Source organism: Cinclus cinclus, chromosome 29, assembly GCF_963662255.1.
Source record: "Cinclus cinclus chromosome 29, bCinCin1.1, whole genome shotgun sequence".
NCBI classification, from domain to species: Eukaryota; Metazoa; Chordata; class Aves; order Passeriformes; family Cinclidae; genus Cinclus; species Cinclus cinclus.
Window position 1 is genome coordinate 4321430 of NC_085074.1, and position 23999 is coordinate 4345428.

Below are 23999 nucleotides of genomic sequence, written 5' to 3' on the forward strand. Positions count from 1 at the left end.
GAAGTGCCCAGTGTGACCATGGCCATGGTTTCCCTCTTCAGCAGTGTCTGATCAGAGTGACAGTCCAGCACAGGGGCCCTGGCAGGTGACAAACCCCTGGTCCTGGGGCTAAGCCATGGCCGCTCCGTCGCTCAGGCTGACACCGGAGTGTGGCAGTGATCCTGATCCTTCCTGCAGGCCCAGGTCACTGCTCTCCTCTGTTTATTGTGAATAACTGCAGAGTGCTGGTCCTTACACACAAACATTTCAGCTGAACCTCACGAAGGGCGCAGGGGAGGGCGCTCAGCTGGCAGCTCCGTGTTCAGAGCAGGCTCCTGGAGCTCAGTCACAGAGATTTGCACAGCCTGTTGTGTTTTCTGAAGGTGTCCGTGGAAATCTCCAGAAGCAGATTTGCCATGACTTCATCCCACCTTGCAGCATGGTGCAGGGAGACAAGACAGGAGGATGTGACCCACAGGGAGGTGCCTTTGCCAAAGGTGACAGGGGAAGGCTGACCCTGTGCTATCAGAGATGACCCCAGCGGGCTGAGCAGAGCTGGACAGAACACCAGACTCTGTGCAGGCTGCAATGTGACCTCTTCCAACACCTTGTGGTCTCAAAATTTATGGATCACCCCTCCTGACCTGGCAAAATTTGTAAGGAGATGAAGGATGCAGTGTCCTGGGCATCTGGTGGCTTCTGGGTCTTGATAGACCCTTCCTGTAGACACCTCAGTGACCAGAGAACTCAAATGGCCTTTTCTGTGCCCCCTGCAGCTGCAAAGGGCGGCTCCCCAACAGCACTCAGGGCTGTGCCAGTACCCACCACAGCATCCCCTGCATCTCCACTGGTGCAGCCGTGGCAGAGGGAGATGCTGCTGCACCGAAGAAGATGGGACCAGTGGGAGCCTGAGGTCCTGGTGCCACCTGTCCATGAGCAGCTCCTGCAGGAGGGGTGGCTGGGGGGCTCTGAGAGAGAAGGACGGGAGAGAGATGGGGACTGTTAAAGATCTTTATTTGTGAGCCTTCATCGTCTTCACTATGCATCCCAGAGGGAGGAGAGGGGAAGAGCGAAGCACACGAAAGATTTGCTGTATTTTTCTCTCTGGATGAGAAGGATGAGGCTGCTCATCACCGAGGATGGCATCAAGGCCAGGAGCCCAGGTCCTCTGGGCAGAGCTCCTATAAAAGGGACCCCTTGTTTCTGCTGGAGCAGTGTTGCCTGTGTGGGGTTTTGTTCCCCCTCCTTGTACAATCCTGGTAACGTCCAACGGGCTGGAGGACAGCTCCTCTCAGAGGTGAGAAGAGCCATGTTCTGGGCAAAATTGAAATGAAGCCAAAAGCCCTTCCTCCCTTCTGGGGTTCCCAGTCTCCTGCACTCTGGTTGGGTTTTGTATTGGGAACAACTGGGACTGATGGGGCTGGCTGGGTGCCCGCTCCTCTGGCTGCAGAGATGTGCTCTGTCCCCATTGCTGCCGTGATAATTCCCAAACTTTTCCAGGTCGCTGTGCTGGCACAGAAATACTACATCACTGGGGTAGCTCAGGGGGTGCCAGCACCAGGATTCAACAGCTCTCACCTGCTTTTGGGATGCCCTGGTGTGTGGCAGACCCTGAGCTCTCCTGGCCATGGGGGAAGCCCTGGGGGCACTGGGTCTGTCCTGCTGGGTTTGGGGACTGGCTCTGAGCACCGGGGGTGTGCACAGCACCCACACGCTCCAGGTGAGTTCAGGGGAGATGGGAGGGCAGGGCTGGCAGCTCTGGGGTGCTCAGTGCCAGCGGGGCACGGGGAGAGCTCAGCACCACAGCCTGCTTTGATCACACCCCAGATTGCCACAAAGGCCAGGGCAGCGATGGGCTCCGGGTGTTCTGTCTGTGGTGCCAGGGATGCTGCTGGCACCCCGGGCTGGCCCTGCTCATCCCTCTCGCCACCGGGAGCAGCCCTTTCATCTCCGGGGAGGTACAAATGGAGCTGTCAGATGCCATCAGCCCTGCGATATGACAGGTTGTGGGGCCGGGGCCCCTCGAACAGAGCAGCCTTGTCTGTCAGAGCCGCCTGACACTCCCCATAATGGCCAGATGGATGAGACTCTGAAAGTAGGGCCCGGCGCGTTTTCAACTCTATTTTGGGTGAAAACACTTCTTGAAAGATCTTGAAAGGAGCTGGCAGTTTAGTAGTTCAAATGATTAATGAGCACTGGCTCTGGCGGGTGGATTTCTCGCGCCGTGCCAGCAGCTGGGCTGCTCCAGCGGGCCAAGACACGCCGCGCTCCCCCCGAGCCCCCGGCTCCCCCCGAGCCCCCCTGGTTTTCCCGGAAATGACACCAACGCGACAGGCCCTGCATATGGAAAAAGTTAAATATAAATTACTGCTGAAAGAGGCCTCGCTGAGCGGAGTTAGTTAAAGATGTTTATGGATTCAGAAACACGGGCCTGCATATGTATTTAGGGATGACAAATGTGATTCAATAAGTCAGGAATTTCTCCGTGGGCCGAGGCGGGACCCGCGCGGCGCGGGCGCTGCTCTGGGCTCTCCAGCTCAGTGCCATAAATCCTGCAGACAGGCTCCTTGTTCCTTCCCGGGCTGCTCGGGATTGATTTTCGCCTTTTCCCTGGATCAGACCAGGGGATGCTGCGTTTGGGATGTGACGGCCCTGCTCCCTCCATGGGTGTCCCCTGGGGCGGGTTTGGGGGGCTTGGGAAAACCCGCTGGATACTCTGTGGGGTCACTGGGGACTGCGCCATCCACGCCGCCACCGGTGCCAGGCACGTCCCTGTCCCTGAGCTCTCCGTCCCCCCCCAGAGCTGCTCTGGGAGCAGCCAGACCCTTCAGGAGTGTCAGCAGATGATTAACGACCAACAGCTCCAGAACTGCCCGACTGCAAGTTTGGGGTTTGAGCCCCTAATTCTGCAGCCCCTTCACATGGGCAGCTGGGGAGGTCCCAGAGCCTGGGGAGCTCCCACCCAAACCTCCCCCTCTTCCCACTGCTCTTGGGGTGCACATCAGAGACCACAGCAAACTGAAGCAGGAAACCCCTAAACTAACTCCAGCTGCTGTGGTGGGGCCTCGGCAGGGATGCCAGGTCATGGCAGGGATGCTGGATTTGGGGTGACAGCCCCCAGCAAACCTGCAGCAATGGGCAGTGCAGGAAACACCCCCTTGGCTCCCCTCATCCCACACCTCTGTGAGGCTCAAGAGGGAAATGCCTTCGGGGGGTCAGCGCCCGGCCAGGCCTTGGACCCACAGCCACATTCCTTTGTCCTGATTTTATTCGTTAGCAACATTTGGCCTGGATATGGAGACAGCTAATGAGGGACGGAGTTTATTGCAGTTTGATTTTTCTGTTAAAACAATACAATAAAATAAATGCACTTGGAAATCTGGTCTGTGTTTGTACATAGGAGATTTATGGCTCTGAAGGCTTCCAGAGAGACGCAGCCTTTCATTCCCTTCCTTATTGGAACAGATCATGTTGCAGAGTTTAAAGGCCTCTGGAGCTGTGATTTATTTGAAGGGAGAAATAAGGGAAATCCAACTATCTGTTCCCTGGCTCAGATCATCCAGTAACTCCCAGCCAAGGGGACGGATCTGCACCTCCTCCACGGATTTTTTTTATTTTTTTTTCCCCTCCTGTCGCTTACATTATCCTGCTCTAAATATATCACCGAACCAGGGATGACTCCTGACCTGGGCTTCAGCACCTCGCCGAGGTTTTCCCAGCCCTTCCCGGAATCCCTCAAATAAATCTCTCTCCTAGAGCCCTGTCTGAGGTCCCTCCATGCCGCTGATGGGACGGGACTTGCATGGGGCCAGCTGCTGCCTTGATCCAGAGCCGAGCTAAAGGCGAGGGTCTTGGGCTTATCTCTGGATTTGGGTGATTAATTCCTGTCACCTGTTCCTGCTCCCCTCCCTTGCTGCTCTCCCGGGCAGAGAAGAGCACGGCAGCTTAGAACCAGGTCAGGATTTGTGCCTGAAAACCTTTTCCATGAACTTGGAAACTCAGCAGGAAGATACTGCAGCTCCCACATCCCAGCAGGACCACACTCCAGGCCAGGGCTACCATGGCTGCCTCCCTCCCACCCTGTGTTTTTCCTTTCTCCCAGGTTTCCTGCTCCCCAGCGGTGAAGCACCTGGATGGCTCCATCCATCCCAGTTACCCCAGTGGAACCCACCAGCAGGAGCAAGGTGTGATCACTCCCTGAGCCTAAAACACATTTTTGAAGCATTTGGCATTCACATGCCAGAGCTTTGTGGGTTCTGGTGCAACTCCTGTTTCTCCCAGGTATCTGTGGACTTTTGGGAATGATGAGTGTTGATCCCACCAGCACCATCCATCCTTTGCTGTGCTGTTGGGACACACATGGGAGGAGAATTCCATTCTCCGTCGTGACCCGTGCGGGTCAGGGAAGGAGTGACCGAGGTTTCCAGCTGGGGAGGGGACCTGGCTCTGACAGCCACTCTCCCCCTCCAGTCCCAGCTCCATGCCAGCTCCTGCAGCCCATGTTTTTGGCGGGCTATTCCCTCCCCCTGCACACAGACAGGCTCTGTTTGCCATTAGCTTTCCCACTCTGCCCCAGGAGCCGATCCCAGCACTAATTCTCACGCATGTTTCGGGTAAATCTACTTTCTTTCCCGGGATGAATTGTGGTTTCCAAGCACCATTAATCATTTCCCTTTAGAAAACAGCATTGGGGGGCTGGAAACACATTGCTCCTTTATTTACTGGGGGATGACCTGGCACGCTGGCACCCGGCCACGGGGCTGGCGCCTGCGGGACGACGAGGGGCGCAGAGAGAAGCCTCGGGGAGAACTCCCCTCCTGTGCCAGGAACTGGCTCCCCCCGGGATCGCCACCCCAGGACAGACCCCCAGCTCCTGCTCAGGGGCTCACGGAGCGAGGGGATGGTGATGGAAAGGAAAATGCTGGGAATGCCACGTGCTGTAACACTTCCCCACGAGCCTCCTCCCAGCGGGGCTGTTCCCTGGGAGCTTGGTTGCCCCATGGCGAGGGCAGGAATGTCTCCCCACTGTCTGCCTGCCCCACGCACCCCTCCCAAGGGGATGTGGATCCAGGACCCTCAGCTCATGGGTTTGGGTGGGCCCAAGGCAGAGGAAGCCCCCCTGCCCCACCGGCCATGAGGAGGGGGTACTGTGACCACGTGTGAGCAGTTCCTCCCTCCCAGCTCCGGACTGTCAGGGGATGATTAATGGCCAACGCCACAGAGCTGCCTGGGCTGCCAAGTGCTGCATTGTTAGAGCTGACACTGAACGAGCCCGGACAGACTCGAACACAATTCTGCCCCGTAATCGGCAAATAACATTCGATGGATGGAATTCAGGAAGTGCTGCCCCCACACAGCCCCTTTCCCTTCCCTTCCCTTCCCTTCCCTTCCCTTCCCTTCCCTTCCCTTCCCTTCCCTTCCCTTCCCTTCCCTTCCCTTCCCTTCCCTTCCCTTCCCTTCCCTTCCCTACCAGAGCAGGAAAGGGCCCAGCCAAGCACCCTCCCAGCTCCTTCCAGGGATTTTCTTTCCTGGGCTCCACTGCTCCTTCAGGTTTCAGCTAGGGATGGGACGGGACAGGACGGGATGGGATGGGATGGGATGGGATGGGATGGGATGGGATGGGATGGGATGGGATGGGATGGGATGGGATGGGATGGGATGGGATGGGATGGGATGGGATGGGATGGGACGGGACGGGATGGGACGGGATGGGATGGGATGGGACAGGGATAGGAATGGGGTGGAAATGGAGGCAGAATTCGGGATGGGGTCAGGGACAGGATAGAAATGGAGATGGAGTCAGGAGTGGGGTGGGGCAGGACTGGTGAGCAGAGCTTTCCATCCCACAGCTCCAGCTTCACAGGTAACCTTAAACGCCAAAGCAGGAGCACAGGGACAGGAGTTTTTCCAGCCCTATTCCCAGCTGTCAGGCTGTGATTAATGGCCAACAGCCTCAGAATTGCCTTTATTGCCAGCCCGGCGTTGTTACTTGTGACAGCTAATGAGGGCAGACAGACTTTACACCACGCCTTGCACCGGCCCCGCTGGAGTCTCCCCACACCCCGCAGGGACCCGTCCCAGGTGGGGCTGCCCATGGCTATCCCAGCACTGCCCATGGCTATCCCAGCACTGCTCATGGCTATCCCAGCACTGCTCATGGCTATCCCAGCCCCATGGCTATCCCAGCACTGCTCATGGCTATCCCAGCACTGCCCATGGCTATCCCAGCACTGCTCATGGCTATCCCAGCACTGCCCATGGCTATCCCAGCACTGCTCATGGCTATCCCAGCCCCATGGCTATCCCAGCACTGCTCATGGCTATCCCAGCTCTGCCCATGGCTATCCCAGCACTGCCCATGGCTATCCCAGCACTGCCCATGGCTATCCCAGCACTGCTCATGGCTATCCCAGCTCTGCCCATGGCTATCCCAGCACTGCCCATGGCTATCCCAGCTCTGCCCATGGCTATCCCAGCCCCATGGCTATCCCAGCTCTGCCCATGGCTATCCCAGCCCCATGGCTATCCCATTTCTGCCCCCATCCTGACCCAAGGCCTGCCCAGGTCCCATCCCCGTTCCCCACAAGTCTGGAGCCATGAGCACCCAGAGACTCCCAAATTGTCTCACTGAACTCCACAGAAAACCCCACAGGACATTTTTACAGGGGCAGGGGGATGAGGTAGGGATGAAGAAGCTGGAGAGAACTGGGTGCAATAAACCATTTATTCCTACAAAAACCCCTGTTAAAATCCCAAGTACCACAGCACAGACATCGCTGAATGTTCCTGGCCTCGGGTCCAGCAGTAATGATTTTTTTTGGCTTTTATTTTTTTTTTTTTTAGGATTATTACAAATAATATTTACCTTTGTGCTGGTTCACATCTTGATGCTGTTAAACACGTGGCCACAGCTGGTTTCCCGCTCAGGGCAGTGATATAGTGCCGGTGTTATGAAGCAAAGCCTCTCCTGCGAGCCAGAACACCCCACATTTAAAAACCTATTACTTTTCAATATTCCATGGATGCATTTTGCTCCAGCTCAGAGCAATTTCCTAGTTTACCCTTATTAAATTGAGAGGGGCTGAGCAGAGGCTCGTGATTTATGAAACACATACTAGATTCATTAAAACCTTTAAAGATTTAATACATTTTATCAAGGCCTTAAATCTGGGCAAACTCCTTTAAAAAAACACCAACTACAGGGTGTTTTTCATCTCTGGCGCCTTTTGGCGCTTATTTAAGAGCTGTAAAATTTGGATTGACAAATATCATGGATATTTCATTCCTTTTTCCTAAATGGCGCTGAACCCTCCTGCCAGGGTTGTTATATATAACCTCAGAGATCCATCACGAGTAGAGATCAAATCATTCTCCTTTATTGACGCTTTATACATCTCTCACGTGGTTTTTAAGTCCCTTTTCCAGGGTGGTTAAGTTTTCTGGCACACCCCATTTCCTGTGATGGCCCAAACAAGGCCTGGACAGCGAACAGGGGGGTCCGTGTGGGGGGGAGGTCACGGAGGAGACACAAATTCTGTGGCTGATAAAATTAATTAAAAGAGGGGGGAATTGAGGCTGGATATTAGGAGTCAGATCTCCAGGAACATTTGGACAACGCTGCCAGGGACACGGAGGGATTGTTGGGGTGTCTGTGCAGGGCCTGGTGTTGGACTGGATTACCCTGTGGGCCTTTACCAGCCGAGCACCTCCTGTGGGAGATGCGGAAATGTGGGACCCGTCCCAGACTGTGGCAGGGGGTGGAATGGGATGAGTCGCGCTGTCCCTTCCGACACTCAACACTCTGTGCTCGCCTGGGCTCCGGGGGTTCCGCGCCCCAAAATCCCTTGGGGCTGGCGCTGCCGGCGCGGGTGGGTCTCGAACCCGTCACCTCCGGAGCCGCATCCCCGCTCCTCCATCGCCCCCTGGCGGCGGCGGCGGCGCGGTCGCGCGGTGATGACGTCAGTGACGCGCCGCCGGTGCCGCCGCCGGTGCCGGGCATGGCCCAGCTCGGCGCCATCGCTGCCCTCGCCCTCGGCGTCGCGGCCGCCGCGCTCCTCTCGGCCGTGCACAAGATCGACGAGGGGCACATCGGTGTCTACTACCGGTGAGACGGGCTCGGCGGGGCCACCTGCGGGGAGAGACCCGGGCCCCGGCCAGCTGCCCCCGCTCACGGTTCCCTCCCTCCCCTCTCTCCCCCGTTCCCTCCGCAGCGGCGGCGCGTTGCTGACTTCTACCAGCGGGCCCGGCTTCCACCTCATGCTGCCCTTCATCACGTCCTACAAGTCAGTGCAGGTGCTGCAGGGTCCGGGCCCGGGCGGGGCGGGCACCGGGGAAGCCCGGGTGGTCACACGGGGCTGGCTGAGGCTGTGCCCGGCACCGGGGAGCGGCGGCTCTCGGCACGGTCCGGCTGAGCCTTGAGCGAGGGCCCGAGCGAGGCGGGTGCAGCTACTGCTGTGGAAGGTGTCGGGGTGCCCTGGCTTCAGGATTTGTGCCGGGGAGATCCCTCTCTAAAGCCTCTTTTCTTCAATCCCCTCCAGACCACGCTGCAGACGGACGAGGTGAAAAATGTCCCGTGTGGCACCAGGTGAGATGTTCAGTTCTTACTCCCCCCCCCAGCCCTTCATCCTAGCTGGGAGTTCTTCAGACACTGAACTCTTCTGCAGCCCCCAAACTGGGGGCACTTGGAAGCTCTGAGGGGCCTCTCCAGGACAGTGAGCCCCCAGTGCCACCACCCAGGGCTGGGGGGCTTGGAGTGTGCTGGGGTGCTGGGCAAGCTGGGGTGGGTCCTACAGCCATCCCACCAGAGGGGAGAGTCCCTCTCGGAGCCACTCAGCCTCCAGCAAAGATAATTTTCTGTTTTCTCCCTTTGCAGTGGGGGAGTGATGATTTATTTCGACAGGATTGAGGTGGTGAATTTCCTCATCCAGAGTGCTGGTAAGTCACGGGTTCTGCCCCGGACACACCCGGGGCTGTGCTGCAATGGCAGGAGGTGCAGAGGCTGTGGCTGTGTTTGCTGGGGAGCCAGGCTGTGCCACAGATGTTCCCTGAGCTCAGGGTGTCACCTCTGACCCTGCTCTGCCAGGAATTTGGGGTGTTTATTTTATCTTGCTTTTACCATGTGCATTATCCCAGCCCCCCTGAGCTCTGTGCAGCAGAGATTGGAGTCACAGGAGTGCAGGGGGAGCCAGGGGGCTGTGAGCACCCAAGGCCTGGGGGTGCTTCAGACCCTTCTGTTCACAGAGCAGGGGACAGATACTGATGAAGGTGCCACAAAGAGTCAGCAGTAAATAAACCTGCCCTATCCAGAGGGTTTGAGGGCAAGGGGGGGGTCCCTCATTTCACAGCCCCTGCACTGGGACTGAGCCCCAGGTTTTCCCTGGTAGTGCTCAGCCTCCTTTCCCTGCTCCCCTTCCCTCCCTGCTCCATCCCCGTGCTCTCTCCTCTCCCAGTGTACGACATCGTCAAGAACTACACGGCTGACTACGACAAGGCTCTCATCTTCAACAAGATCCACCACGAGCTGAACCAGTTCTGCAGTGTCCACACGCTGCAGGAGGTTTACATCGAGCTCTTTGGTGAGCTGCCCCTGGGACTGGTGGTTCTCTGAGGGTTCTCCCTGTGGGCTGTTAGTGCAGAACCCCCAACTGATGGCTTTTATCCATTAATCCCATGTTGGCTCTGCTTGGAGTTGAGGTTCTTAACCAGCTGCCATCATTTATCCCTGTTATCTTTTGGAGCTGAGTGGTTCAATATGTTGCAACAATAAACTCCAACCCCAGCCCTGCCCTTAGCCTCCCTGTAGGGAAGGGAGCAGGAATTCTGTGGCATTCTCTGTGTGTGCAGCAGCTGTGATGGACTGAATCAGTCACAGAATTGTCTGATCCAGATGGAAAAGCCAGGCTGTGGCTCTCTGCTGTTACAGAGAGGCTGAGCAAGCACTCACTGGCTAGAGGTTTGAGGAGCTTTGGGCCATGCCCACAAACCAGGAGTGCTGGCAGGAGCCTGCTGCCCTTCCCAACGGGAAATCGGGGTGACACATGGCAGGAGAGTCTGAGGAAAAGCTGTGGTTTCATGGTAGAACTGGCCCAGGGGCTGCCAATGCTCAGTGTTTTGTTTCTGGCTCAGGACTGACAGGAAATCCTCCCAGCCTTTCAGCAGGGCTGGCTGTGGGCACAGAGCTGCTGGGGATGGTTTGGGGGCCCAGCAGGACAGGGTTTGTGCTGGGAGAGCACGGGGTCTTTGCAGACTCCTGCTCCCTGTTCAAACTAGGCTTTCCAAGCAGCCTGGCTTCCCCTTCCCACATGAGCTGGCCTGGGGCTGGGATCCCCAGTTCCTGCTGGCACTGGATGGGTTCCTGGCCCATGGAGGCTCCAGATGTTGGCAGCTGCTGGTGATGGCTGCTTGAAATGGGCTGAAAGCTCTCACTCTGCACAGAAGGAACTTGTACAAACTCTCTGGAATCCCTAGTCTGAGCTGGCTGGGTCTGGCTCAGGCTCTGCAGTGGGGCACAGCCCCTTTGAGCGGCCTCACGTCACCCTCTGCCCCCACATCTGCCAGCAGGTGCAGGGAACTGATACCAGCTGCTTCCCAAACTCCTGGCTGGGCTTCATTAGGAGCCTGAGTTCCAGATAGCAAACTGGACCAAAGCAAACACTCCAGGAGTGTGATGTGATCCCTCTTAAGGCTCTTACAGTTTGATTTTCCCTCTGCACTTCCCAGCAGGCCCCAGCTGGAAGCACTGCCCTCCTTGGAGCTTTCATCAGAAGAGGGTTTTAGGTTGTGTTTCCTTTTGAAATCCTCAGCTACGCTGGAGTTCTTGGACTCTTTGGGCCAAAGAGACATTACTGATGATTTTTGCAGCTCGTTAAAGTAACTGATGCTGCCATTTCCCATTTCTGCCTTTCCATTTGCTTTGTGTTATGCTGGCACAGGTGCAGGTCAGTCTCAGTCAGGATTTACCTCGTCACTCAGGATCTAGTTGGGAAGTTCAGTGGGAAGGGGGTTAGAGCACAGATTCCTTGGTGGAAAGATGCCGTATCTGGCTCAGGAAGATCCCAGACTGCAGGTGATGGGAAACTGGAGGGTTTGCTTTCATGCCTGCCACGTTCCTGTGGTGTGTCCCAAGGGTTGGTGCTGTTGGTGCTGCCTCAGGGTCAGCCCAGCAGTTCTCCATCCAACTCCCATTTGTACTTTCCAGGAATAAGAAATGTGAGCCATCCCAGCTCACTCTGGGTGCTGACAGCAAACTGCCTTGGGGGATGTTTCATTCCCTTTTCTTTTTTCCCCAACCAGATCAAATTGATGAAAATTTGAAACTGGCCTTGCAGCAAGACTTAACCACAATGGCCCCTGGATTAATTATACAGGTAATCAGGATTTGATTGAGATATTGAAGGGGCTGATTATGAAGAGGGGAATGGGCTAAAAGGAAACAAGAAACTGAGATTTGTTTAGGAAATTGCTTTACAAAACAGATTTCATTTAACCTGAGGAGTGGGAGCAGTGTCCTTCCTGTCCCCTCACAGTTTTGATGTGTTGAGTTTCTCCTGGAGGTGCTGTGGTTGCTGGTTTGCCCAGGTTACAATCTCCTGTCATGTCAGGAGACCTCTCAGTTCCCTGTGGGTTTTGGGTCTGGGCACAGTTTGTGCAGCTCTGGTGGCAGAGGACACCCCGAGTGCCACCCCCAGTCCCCTGCAGGCCCAGGGGCCACTTGGCTGCTGGCCCATGTTCTCTTGTGTGTGTTTCTCTGCAGGCAGTTCGAGTGACAAAGCCAAACATCCCTGAAACAATCCGGAGGAATTACGAGCTCATGTGAGTGCCTGTGTGTTCCCAAAGAATCCACAAGGACAGATTAACTTGGGATTGAGGGGTCCTGGTGCCCTCAGCCTCGTGCTGCCTCTCCTGCTGGGCAGGAGCAGCACTGAGCACTGGCTGGGCCTTCACCCGGACCCCTTGAGCACAGGAATGATTTGTCCTGGGGCTCCTTCCCCCGGGCACTGGCCCCGTGTTCCAGAGCCCTCCCAGAACTGTGGCTGAGAGGCAGAGGGATGGATTTCACCACTAATCCTCTTGTTTGACTGGGATGGAGAAACTGTTGATTCAACAAGCTGAAGACATGCAAAGCTTTGAAATAACTTTCTCTGACAGCACTTGACGTGCTTGATCCCTTTGCAGTGCCCTGAGCCAGCTGCCTGCTCCTGCACTGCTCATTTCCCTGAGCCTGCTGCCAGCAGCTTGTCAGCCAGGACAGGATCCTCTCCTCCCTTCTGCTTCCCCAGCATTGGATGTCACCTTTTGGGCTTGTGGTACATCCTGTGTGGTGTGGTCATGGCAGGAGGCCCCAAACCAGACTGTGTTCTGTTGTCATAAATGCAGCACGATGTGTTGAGACTCAGTTCCAGGATCTCTTCCCTGGTTGGGAGTAGGAGCAGAGCTTTTATGTTGATACTTTAAAAACTCATTACTGTAAATAACAGTTAGATAGAAAAGGCACCAGGGCAGCCTGCACGGGCTGTGTCCAAGGGACTTACTGGAAAATCTTCCTGCTATGGAGGGGAGGAAAGAATGCTTTGATTTAGGCAAAAAGCTCTGTGCAGGTACCTGCCCTGACACTGCTGATCCCACCTGCCCTGGACAGGTGCTGGAAGAGCTCATTTTGGGGTTGTGGTGTGAGTCCCACACCAGTGAGCTCCTGGCTTTAACTGTTTTTTTTTTCCTGCTCCCCAGGGAGAGTGAGAAGACAAAGCTGCTGATTGCAGCACAGAAGCAGAAGGTGGTGGAGAAGGAGGCAGAGACGGAGAGGAAGAAAGCCCTGATTGGTCTGTGAGGCTGGGCTGGGACAGGGAACAGGGGGCACAGGCAGCCAAGAGACCCCAGGTCCCAGGGAGGGAGGGAGGGATGCACCTGGTTCACTCTGGTACCTTCTCTGATATGAAACTTTCCCTGAGAAACTCAGGAGTTTTTCAGGAGGGTTCCAGCTTTGTTTTCTGCGAGCTGGACATTCTTCCCATAATTTATTTCACCTGAAGTGGGTGATGAATGAGGATTTTCCAGGGTGAGGCTGCTTCTGGCATTTGGAAGACGTGTGATGACAGTGTGGGCGTGTTCTTGTTTTCATTTCAGAGGCAGAAAAGATTGCACAAGTTGCTGAAATAACTTATGGACAGAAAGTGATGGAAAAGGAAACAGAGAAGCGAATTTCAGAGATAGAAGGTGAGGGGAGGGGGGGGGTGAGCTTTCCAGTAAGTAAATCCTGAAGCAGTTCACCAAGGAGTTCTTGAAGTGTTTGTTGACTGTTCTTCAGTCCAGGCTGACATTCACAGGGGTGAAGTTCCTGACCAGAGGCAGGAATAGGAATTTCTTTGCAGGCTGTGCTTCTTGAAACTCCCTTTCTCAAGGTGCTCTTTGTTGGAGTTTGAACTTTAGGAGACGTTCTCTCACCCATCTGATACAATGCTTTGTCAAAGAAACTCCAGGGTGTGCAGAGGGCTCTGCAGCTCAGGAGTGGCAAGGCCTTTTTTCCCCTTACATTCATTAGAGGCCCTGACAAGCTTTGCAGAAGCCACTGAGGAGCCAATTAAAAGTTTTACAGATCAGCAGCTTCCCATTAAGAAGTTCTTTGCACAAATACAATGGGGTTTATTTATTATAACTGCATCAGCAGGTGTCAGCCCTCAGTCTGGGTCTGTGCTGGCAGAGGGTTCCCACCTCCTCCTTTTTTCCTCGTGTCTCTGACTGGGACCAACCTCTGCTTCTAGCAAAGAGAGGAAGTTGTGGGCCAAACCATCCAGCTGTTTACAGGATCTTTAAGGGCAGCAGCTCACAGGGCTCCCTGCTAGGGGAAGTAAACAAATGGTTTATCCAGCTATGCAGCTCTCAGAGCCACACTGACGTGTTGCAGTTGTGGCTCCGTGCCTTAGGAGGAATGGCAGGAGATGGGCAGGATTCCACTCATTTTATCTTTAACGTGCTGGCCTGATACCCATCACTGGGTGGATGCAGAGGCAGAGGGGAAAGGGAGTGCAGTGCAGAAAGGGGAAGTGTTCCTTTCTTTAAATGTCTGTGCCAGGAGTCAGGAATTCCAGTATCCACAGAACCAGAGCCTTGCAGCAATTGTTGATAGAGCAGAGAAAAGCTCTCCAGCATCTGTGCAAGGGGCAGAGCCTGTAAAGGTGAAAATCCCCTGCTCTGCATGCCAGAACCTTCATCTGTATCCCAAATCCCATCTGGGAATCACATCCACAGGCTCAGAGCTCATCTGCAGAGAGTCTGCTGGGCTGTCCAGGCAGTTGCTGGAGTCCTGGGCAGAGGCTGTGGGTAAATCCCACGTCTGCAGGACAGCAATTTCAGCACGAGAGTCAGTCCTGGCTCAAGAAGAAAGGCTGAGCTCAACCCACGTGATGGGGATAATCAAACCCTGATGTTAGTGAAGTTCTTTGAGCTCTGCAGTTGCAGATGCAGTTTACTTTTTAATGCTCTCGTCCTGCAGCCCTTTAGCTGTAAATTGAGCTCCCGTTTCTGGATTTCCCATTTTGTTGCCTCTTCCCTTGCTTGTATTCTGTGTAGTTTAGATGTGGCACTGGCTGCTTTCTGAAGAGTTAACAGCTGCAAATGGTGCTAACGTGGCTGGAAATAAAAATGTGACTCAGAGCATGTGTTTGCTTCCAGATGCTGCATTTCTTGCACGAGAGAAGGCGAGAGCTGATGCTGAGTGTTACACTGCAATGAAGGTGGCTGAGGCCAACAAGGTACTGTGCTTCCCTTTGTGGTGCCTCAGAGCAGGGGCCCTGGCACCAGGCTGTAGGGAAACACTAAGCACAAGAGCAGGCAGAGATCATCTGAAACAATTAGTCAACAATTAGATCCTTACTTGCACGTTCATTTTGTTGTCTGGACAGATCAGTGTCAGGGTATGTGAAATCTCTGCTCTGCCAGGTGCTCACAGGGCTATGGCTCTGTGGAATGGCACTTTCAGTGCTGCCCTTTCACACTGTCCTGATGAGAAACGTGGTTTCATTCCAGTCTCAAGCTGGCAGGCAGTCAGAGCAGGGACATCTCCAGGGTGACAGGCAGGAGTAGAATAAACCACAGTGCAGGGAAGGAACAAATGGAGCTGATCTCAGACACCCTGGAAGAGCCTCAGTACTGCAGAAGTGAAAACAACAAAAAATATCCAACCTGGAAACAGAAAAATTACACGGGAAGAATTGCCAGGTGTGTTCCTGCCCACAGCAAGCTCCCAGGACATCCCAGCAGGAAGTTTCAGTTCTGTGGTGGGCAGTGAGAAGGGGCAGAGAGCTGGGGTGTTTGTGCACAGGATTTGTGCCTTCTCTCCCCTCTGTCCTCTCTGTTCCAATGTCATTATCCTGAAGGAATGAGCTCCTCTCACCCAGACACGCTCTTGGATCTGCTCCCTGGAAAAGAGCCAGGGATACTTCCTTCCTCAGTAGCTCTCATAGCACGGGGTGCAGTGAGTGATGTGCTCTTGAGCATCTCCATCACGTTTGGATTGAGTGTTTCCCCAGCAGCTCCCATCCTTTTCATTCTGCCATTTAGTCACTGGATTTCGAGCTGCACTCAGCCCTGCTGAAGGAGAGCCTGGCTCTGGGCTGTTTTCCCTGTGCAGGGCTGGCCATGCCTGCTGGGCTTGTGGAAAGTGTGTGCTTTGTGTGCTCGTGGCAGGAATTTCCTTTTTCCCAAGCCCGAGCTGCTGTGACCCGTTCTCTCTCCGTGCAGCTCAAGTTAACCCCCGAGTACTTGCAGCTGATGAAGTACAAGGCAATTGCGGCCAACAGCAAGATCTACTTTGGCAAAGATATCCCCAACATGTTCATGGACTCTGCAGGGAGCCAGAGCAGATCTGCAGAGGGACTGGCAGAAGGAATCCAAGAGGAGGACGGGGCAGGAACCAGTGAGGACATAAAACTACTTCATAACATCAACTGAAAAGAAAGATTTCTATTAATTTTATATCAAAAAATCATGAACTGGGAAATTCCTTTCCGTTTTCCCCCTTTCCTGTGCTGAAAGAGATGAATCAGATTTAATCCTTTCAATCTTTTGTATGACAATTAGACACAAGGACTTTGGTATTTATGGGGTGGGTTTTCTGGTAATTTCTAAGCTCCAGGTGTGTTCTGTAGCTGCACCTCCCCAGCTCTTGGTCACACAGACCAAGGATTTGGGAGAGGCTGTCAGGGCTATCAGCTGGGTGGGAACCTAATTTGGGATTGAGATGGTTCATAGCAGTTGCAGGTAAAGAAGTGTTGAGGTTTTGGAGGGAGGGGAATTGCTGCTACAACTTGTTTTGGGATTTTTTTCTTATTGGAAATCCAAGTACTTTATTTGAGTTCCCTCTGAAAATAAGGTGCTAGATTTTGTACACTACAGGTGGCTGCTCGAGGCTGGGCCCACATGAGGTGACCCCATGAGGGACAGAGGCTCAGCTGGAATCCTGCAGGTTCCCACTCACGGGGGGGATCAAAGCCTTAGACCACGTCACGCAGGGAGTGACCCAAACTCTTCATTTTCTATGTCCTAACTCTGCTTTGTTTTCCATTTGTCATGTTTTTGTAGGGCACAGGAGAGTTTTCCCAGCAGTTCAGCTGCTGGGGGAGGGCATGGGCAGCATCCTGGAGTGCAGAGCTGGGTGGGATTTTCAGTGAAACAATGGAAATTGTCATAGAAAACCAGGGAGGAAAGAATTTTTGTCTCAGGGACCCTGACTTGACAAAAGGCCTTGCTGGAGAGGAGCTGCTGGAGCGACCAGACAGTTTTACAGCTTGTTATCTGCTCTGTGGTAGCAACTGCATCTCACAGTTTACAGTGTCTGACTAGAAAAAGGACCTTCAGGTGAGCTGAAGTGAGCAGATCTGAGCTCCTGTGGGATTTGGGCTGAATGGACCTCGTGGAAGGAAGATTTCCTATGGCCAAGGAAAACCATGATCCTGAAAGGTTGCAGGGCAGAGAAAAGCAGCTCTTCCTCAACTACCCAAAGATGGAGTCCCCTTTTTCTCTCAGAACAGTGTACCAGAATGTACCTTCCCCTCCAGAGAGCTGATCAGTTCCTCACATCCCAGATGCAAGGAGGGAACAGGGTTTTCCTGTTTTTGTTTTCTACACACGCAAAATTTGAGGATAAAAGTTCAGGCCTAGAGAGAACATATTTTTTTCTCCTACTTATTCCATCTGTATTTGGCAGCAAATCCTGGTGATTAATTGCTGATACAACTTGAGGCCAGTATCCTCTTCTGAGATGATGCCTGGTGCATTTACAGGCTCATGCCCCAGATTTTTGCTCTCAGTAGCCCTGGTCTCACCCTTCAGTGTTGAAACCTTCATCAACCTGTGTTACTCCAGGAGAGCTCAGATGAACCTCAGCTGCTGGCTCCAGGGTTTTTACAGCAGTTCTCTCTTCCCTGTTGATGCTTGAAAATGCAAAACAGAAATCAAGCATCAGTTTCTGCTGGAGAAAAGTCCCATCTTTGTATTTCTTGGAGTGTAGGAGCTAAGGGAAGTCCCATCTCCAGACCTACATCAGACCTACAGCAGTCAACAGCATCCCCAGGGAGGCTGTGATATTCCTGACTCATAAATAATCTATGCAGGCAGGTTATAACAGGGAATAGCAGAAGTTTAGCTGTGAGGATGAGCTCATTTGAGATTGTTCTACGTTTGTGCTTGAGGTTTCCATCAGCAGCTCACACCTCTTTTACCACAAGTATTTTTCACTAAGGAGAGGACCCAACTAAGCCAATGTGGTATTATAAAGGCTTTTTATGTGTGATTTCACAGCAAGACAATAGCTTGGGATAAAGAACCCTTAATGATTTTTTTTAATTAACACCCTGACTGCTAAAATATTAATGTAATTTAGTTATATTGTACTAAGAGTAAAAAAGCAAAAGCAAAGTTGAGAGTGTCAGTTTTGACAAGCCAAAATCCATCGTCGTGTCTTCATTCAGGTTTCTTCACTAAAATGTCCTGAATTTTCCAGAGTGAATCCATCTCTCCATGTAAACCTTTGTTCCCTCTGTCTGTTTAACCAGGAAGTTGTCCTGTTTCTCTAAACTTGAGATGAAGATCTGAACTTTAAACCCACTGCCAGTGCAGCCTTTGATCTTCTTACATACTGAATTCAAAGCCTTTTTATTTTGGTTTTTGCTATGACAATAAAATGGCCTTCAATTTTAGAATCTTCCAATTTTAATGTCAGGGTTTGTGGATGAACTTTTATATCAGGTGTAGATGTATTTGCAGGGGAGGATTTTCCAGAGGGAACATCGAGGCTGGTGGTGCCCGGTGGGAGCGGGGAGCTGTGGGGTGCTGATTCTGCCTTTCCAGTGAGGAGGAGGAAGGTGGGAGAAGAAGGGTCAGAGGTATCCGAGGAATCCCGTGTCTGGCAGCCCCTGCTTTGCTACGGAATGAGGGGAAAAAAAAAAAACGAACCAGACCGGAGCAGCAAACACCTCGGATTGGGTAAAGTTCGCAGAAAATCCTTGTCGTGTTTTACCAGACTAAGGGCAGGAACCTTCTGGGTGTTTTTACCCAGCTGTGTAAACACTGAATCTGCAGAGGGACACCGAAGTTCTGCGCATTAAGACAAATATTTGAGTTAATGGGTTCCAGCCGGCGCTTTCCCATTCCTTCCCTCGGAGCTCCTCAATAAAGCCGGGCATTGTCCCGGCCCCCCCGGCTGCTGTCCAGGCGTTCCCCTCACCTCGGACCGGGCCTGCAGGACAAGCACCGCGTCCCGGCCTTGTTTTTATGGCGCCTTTTTCCCCCGCAGTAACTGAAATTCACACGGCCGGGGACGGCTCCTCATGCAGGAATAACAATCTAATTGTGGAGGGTGGTCGGGACCGGATCAGGCGGGTGGGCTGGGTGGCAGCGCTCCCTCCTGGTACTCGGGACACGGACGGATTTGGATTTGTCACCAAACCCCAAAGAAGGAGACAAGCGGGGGAACCCCGGCCCGGCGCCGCCGTCCCCAGGGGGCTGCCATGGCGTCCGCGACCTCCCCAACATGGCGGCGCCGCGCCCCGCGCTCCCATTGGCCGGCGGCGCTGATCGGAGCGATGCGATTGGCGGGGCGGGGCGGGTGTGTGGCGGAAGTGGCGGCGGAAGTGGCGGCGGCGGGCGGGGGGGATGTGGAGAGCGGGCATGGCCGCCGGGGACGGGCTGGGCCCGGCGCTGCGCGCCGTCACCGAGCAGGTGCAGCAAGCGGCGGCGCGGCGGCCGCAGGTGAGGGGGGCACGGGGGATCGCGGGCAGCCCGGAGGGACCCGCGGGCCGGGGGCGCTGCCACGGCGAACAGGCCTCTGTCACCATGGGGACGGGCCCGCGCCGTGGGGAACAGGTCAGCGGTGACCGCGCAGGTGCCACCGTGGGCACAGAGCCGCAGTGGATCTGACTGGCTGAATCCCCAGTACTGTCGCGACAGCGCTGTCTCCTGCCCGAGCCGGTGCTTTCCCGGCAGGGCCAGGCCCGTTCGTTGCCCCGGCAGCTTTGGGGATGTCTGGGAGTGCCCGGTGTTGGGCTGGGTGTACCCGGTGCTGGGGGTGCCCGGTGTTGGGCTGGGTGTACCCGGTGCTGGGGGTGCCCGGTGTTGGGCGTACCCGGAGCTGGGGCCGGGGCTCCCCGCCTTCACCCCACACTGCTCCCGCAGGGGCTCCCGGCCGTGCAGCCGCGGCTCGTGGCCGTCAGCAAGACCAAGCCAGCGGAGATGGTGATGGAAGCCTACAGCCACGGGCAGCGCAGCTTCGGGGAGAACTACGTGAGTCAAGGGCTCGAGGGGCTGGGAAGGGTCGGCAGGGCTGGGAAAGGGGCCCTGTGGAGGGCACAGAATCCCAGACTTATTCCAGCTGGAAACGCCCTTCAAGGTTATCGAGTCCAAGCTGTGCCCGATCCCCACCTTGTCATCCCCACCTTACAGACCCTGAGTCCTTCCTTGGACACCTCCAAGGCTGGGGACTCCAACCCCTCCCTGGGCAGCCCCTGCCAATGTTTAACAACCCTTTGCATGAAGAATCCTCCAGAGGCTTGGGCCAGCCCAGTTGGGTAGCTCTGTGGATAACAGCATCATTCCCATCGTGTTTTTGAGGCTCAGGTTGGCCTCAAGAATTCATATCCCAGAGACATCAATCTGATGCCTGCTGTGGGTTTAATGGAATTCTACTTCATTCTTCCAGGTTCAGGAGCTGCTGGAAAAGGCATCAGACTCCAGAGTAAGCACACAGTTCCCTTCGTGTTTGCTTACCATGTATAGCTGTGTCCTAAGAGCTGTTCAGTCAAAGTTCTGGGGTTTGTTAGGGATTTGGTTGGATCCTTATCTTTGCAGATAAATGGTGGGTTATTCTTGGCTGACTGCCTCTGCCCCATTCCCCCTCCTGCCTTGCTGGCTCCAGAGGAGTCTGGGAATACATCTGCCTTAGTCATGATTTGTCTGCACAGTGCTTTGCCTTTTGTGCTCACTTTAGGAGAAGCACAGTCCTTCTTGAAGAAAAAAAAGGTTAACACTCAGTTTGGGGAAAATATTTTATGACTGTTGCAAAAGAGCTTTGCCTTCACAGTTCCCATGGTCAGCATTCCCTGCTGCATTCCCTACAAACCCATCCCTCCCCAGGCTCAACCTCAGCATAACCACAGGCTGAGTCTTTCAGGGTCACCAAACAAAGAAATTGGGTGTCTGGTATTTGTTTGTGGGCAAACTGAGACTGAAGTGGTGTGTGGGGGAAGAGAGAATTGTTGTTCCAACCTGAGTGTTCCCTCTGCTTTCAGATTCTGTCCTCTTGTCCAGACATCAAATGGCATTTTATTGGCCACCTGCAGAAGAGCAATGTCAACAAGCTGATTGGTAAATCCTGCTTGCTTTTATGTGGGCAATGCTATTCCAGGGTTCAGATATCTCAGGGAGGCTCAGGCTGGATATCAGGGGAAGGTTCTCTCCCCGAGGGTGCTGGGCACTGCCCAGGCTCCCCAGGGAATGCTCACAGCCCCGAGGCTGCCAGAGCTCCAGGAGAGTTTGGGCACTGCTCCCAGGGATGTCCAGGGTGGGGTTGTTGTGGGGTCTGTGCAGGATTGAGTTGGACTCAATCATCCCTGGGGATATCTTCCAGCTCAGGATATTCCATGATCCTCTGAAACAAGAACCATGAACTCACAAATGCCTGTTGTAGGTACAAACAATCCAGTGCCAGCAGAATTCCTCAGCCTGAGTTTTCTCCCCAGCTGTCCCAAACTTGTTCATGTTGGAAACAGTGGATTCTGTGAAACTGGCAGACAGAGTCAACAGCTCATGGCAGAAGAAAGGGTCATCCCAGAAGCTGAAGGTCATGGTGCAAGTTAACACCAGTGGGGAGGACAGTGAGTGGCTCTCTGTGATGTGTGCATGTTTGTCCTGCTGGCTTGACAGGGAACTCGGAGGGGCTGGGCTGGTCTGTGCTCTGAAGGCTTCTCTGGCAGAGCTGGCACAGACGTCCCTGTGCTTTTCCAGGCAAGCACGGCCTCTCCCCCGGGGACACCACGGCTGCTGTGGAGCATGTCATCAACAAATGCCCCAGCCTGGAATTCGTGGGGCTGATGACCATTGGCAGCGTCGGGCACGACCTCAGTAAGGGGCCAAATCCTGACTTCCAGGTAAGATTTCTTGGAGAAAATGTCGCTGTGGGCTGGTTTCCTGTTACAGTTTGTCTGTGCCAGTCAAACCAGTCTGAGCCAGGCTGTCAGGATGCAGAAACACCTTGTGCAGGGTAGTGCAGAGCCCTCAGTGCCAGTGTCAGTGCAGGTGGGAGGCTTCTTTCTGCAGGGTGTTGCTTCCATCCATCCTCTGAAGCTGCAGCTAGGATTTTGGCAGGGCAGCAGTTGCTGTGCCCCTGGTCCAGGTGAGGTTTCAGCCTCCTGTGTGCTGTCAGTAAATCTGGGAGACCTCCAGAGGCTGTTCTGGTGCTTCATGGGAGTGTGGGAATTGCACGTGCTGTGTGAAGGAGACTGCAGGGACAGGCAGGAATAGGGATCTGTGGCACTCTGGAACAGAGGTGGCATGGCTGTGCAGATGTGACCCTCTCCCGTCCCCTCGTGCCCTGCAGGTGCTGCTGTCCCTGCGGCAGGAGGTGTGTGAGAAGCTGAACCTGCCCGTGGACAAGGTGGAGCTGAGCATGGGCATGTCCACGGACTTCCAGCATGCAGTAAGTGTGTTCCTGCCCCTTCCCTGGGGGAACAGACGTGCCTGCACCCCAAATTGCAGCTCAGGTGCCACCCAGACAGGCCTCTAAGACTTCCCCTTAGATGGAGATCCCAGTGAAGCTCTCCTGGTCCTTGGGCAGATTCCTGGGATCAAGCCAGCCCCTGGGTGTGGCTGTGGGTGCTGAGTCCATGGGGAACCATCCTGTGAGAGCCAGGGCTGGGCCATGGGGTGGTGACAGCTGTGCCCTGACCTCCTCCTCTCTGTCCCTTCCAGATAGAGGTTGGATCTACAAACGTCAGGATTGGGAGCACTATTTTTGGAGAGCGGGATTATTCCAACAAAGCCATCGGGAGCAAGGCCTCTGCTGGAAGTGAAGGCCAAACAGAGGCTGTGACAGTGCAGGGGCACTAAAGGGAAAACAAGTGGCCTCACCAGAGGAGAGACCTCACTGTGGGAGACCTCACTATGCATTTTACCTCCCTCCGTGTCAGATGGTGAGAGGGAATTCCTCGGAACAGAGGCAGAAATGCCTCAATCATTGTGATTATAGAGTACCCCTAGAAACTGGAAATCTTTATAACCAACAAATGACAAGGAAATTGAGGGTTGGAAGTGGCTGTGGTGTCTTGGTTCCTCAGGGTCATCAAGGACAGACTTTGGGGTAACTGGGTTGGACAAACAAGTGTTTGTCAAGCTGGAGTTGCTGCTGAGCAAGGTGGGTGTCACTGGTGGTTGTTGCTGGTGGTTGTTTTCACTGAGGACTAAATACTTCACTCAACGCATTATGATCGTCCCAGATACCTAGAAATGTTTCCCCAAATACAAGTTTTACACATGAGATGGTTACATGGGAGCTGGGATGGGGCTGTGCTCTGACACAGGAGAGGCCCTGGCCATGGCAAAGGGGTGAGTGACATGCACAGGGGACTGTGAGGAGCTCAGCTGCCACCGTGAGTTCATGGTCTGATGTTTTGGCTGCACATCACAAGAGTGGGAGTGTCTTCTTGGCTCCATTTGCCCTTTTCAGGCTGACACTAACTTCCCATGGCTCCGTTGCTGCCCAGATCTGGAATGCTTTCCCCCTTCCCTTCCTTTCCCCTCCTCTGTTGTTGGGAATTACTTTCATCCTGCCCAGTAGTTTTTTGGTCAGAATGGGCATTTTCTGCCAGACCTCTGCTCTGTCACCAGCTTGCTGCTGCTTTCTGAGGTGAGTCCCTCATGGTTTGGTGCCTGTGCCATCCCCTTTACACCTGTGTGAGGATAACAGTGCTTGGCTCATGGCAGCAGGGAGCTTTCCTTGGGAAAACGCTTCGGAAAAGGAAGTATTATTGCCCCACTGCGTCCTGGGTTCCTGAAAAAAAAATCGTTTGGCCACTGGGAGAGCTTCTAGGCTGTGTCTTAACATCTTTTCCTGCTCTTGGAAGAGGGAAATGGGACTGTTACTGCAGTAACTTTCCTTCAGATGAGCAGGAGCTCCTGTGTTGTCCTGTGTTACAGCTAAATTTTGGGCTTTTATGTCTGCTAAGAGGAGGAGAGCTCGGCTGCCAGCAGGAACATCCTCCCCAGGCTTTACTCTGTGTGCGTGTGGTTAAATCCCGCTGTTGGTTTCACTCTCTAAAAGTTGAATGTAAATGAAAAGAGTCTACTCCAACACCAACCTGTTGTAGCTCCGTGGTTTAGAAGCGCCCTGGGGTCGGAGCCGCCCTCCCCGCGCTGCGCCGTGTGTGGTTCATAGTCTAGTAAACAGTGCTGAGTTTTAATGCCATCTGTGCCAACTCAAAAGCTATTAAAGATGTTATTTTTATGTTCCAGCGTGGTGAATAAATGTCCTGAGCCGC

General features: G+C 54.1%; 2 protein-coding genes across 4 annotated transcripts; both read left to right on the forward strand.

The window, feature by feature from the left end:
* Window positions 1–7959: 7959 nt before the first annotated feature.
* ERLIN2 (ER lipid raft associated 2) lies at window positions 7960–18173 on the forward strand. Its single transcript, XM_062510563.1, has 11 exons — window positions 7960–8083; window positions 8190–8271; window positions 8517–8563; window positions 8852–8913; window positions 9429–9554; window positions 11272–11345; window positions 11732–11790; window positions 12706–12797; window positions 13102–13191; window positions 14647–14726; window positions 15715–18173. The coding sequence occupies exons 1-11, from the start codon at window positions 7977–7979 to the stop codon at window positions 15922–15924; spliced, it is 1029 nt and encodes a 342-aa protein (XP_062366547.1). The 5' UTR covers window positions 7960–7976; the 3' UTR covers window positions 15925–18173.
* A 952-nt stretch (window positions 18174–19125) lies between these two features.
* On the forward strand, window positions 19126–23999 carry PLPBP (pyridoxal phosphate binding protein). 3 transcript variants are annotated; one of them, XM_062510560.1, is made up of 8 exons: window positions 19126–19221; window positions 19645–19752; window positions 20168–20203; window positions 20757–20832; window positions 21207–21360; window positions 21452–21614; window positions 22064–22162; window positions 22435–23999. In XM_062510560.1, the coding sequence occupies exons 1-8, from the start codon at window positions 19126–19128 to the stop codon at window positions 22570–22572; spliced, it is 870 nt and encodes a 289-aa protein (XP_062366544.1). In that variant the 3' UTR covers window positions 22573–23999. The 3 variants fall into 3 exon arrangements, with proteins under 3 accessions (XP_062366544.1, XP_062366545.1, XP_062366546.1); XM_062510561.1 differs by having other exon boundaries at window positions 21207–21341; window positions 21472–21614; XM_062510562.1 differs by having other exon boundaries at window positions 20174–20203; window positions 21207–21341; window positions 21472–21614.

Excerpts from the sequence above, each read along its gene's own strand:
- PLPBP (XM_062510560.1), top strand. The coding sequence starts at position 19,126 with ATGTGGAGAGCGGGCATGGCCGCCGGGGACGGGCTGGGCCCGGCGCTG. Across the intron at positions 20,204-20,756 it reads AAAAGGCATCAGACTCCAGA|ATTCTGTCCTCTTGTCCAGA; the intron begins GTAAGCACACAG and ends CTCTGCTTTCAG. Across the intron at positions 21,361-21,451 it reads AGTGAGTGGCTCTCTGTGAT|ACGTCCCTGTGCTTTTCCAG; the intron begins GTGTGCATGTTT and ends GAGCTGGCACAG.
- ERLIN2 (XM_062510563.1), top strand. The coding sequence starts at position 7,977 with ATGGCCCAGCTCGGCGCCATCGCTGCCCTCGCCCTCGGCGTCGCGGCC. Across the intron at positions 8,272-8,516 it reads CGTCCTACAAGTCAGTGCAG|ACCACGCTGCAGACGGACGA; the intron begins GTGCTGCAGGGT and ends AATCCCCTCCAG. Across the intron at positions 8,564-8,851 it reads AATGTCCCGTGTGGCACCAG|TGGGGGAGTGATGATTTATT; the intron begins GTGAGATGTTCA and ends CTCCCTTTGCAG.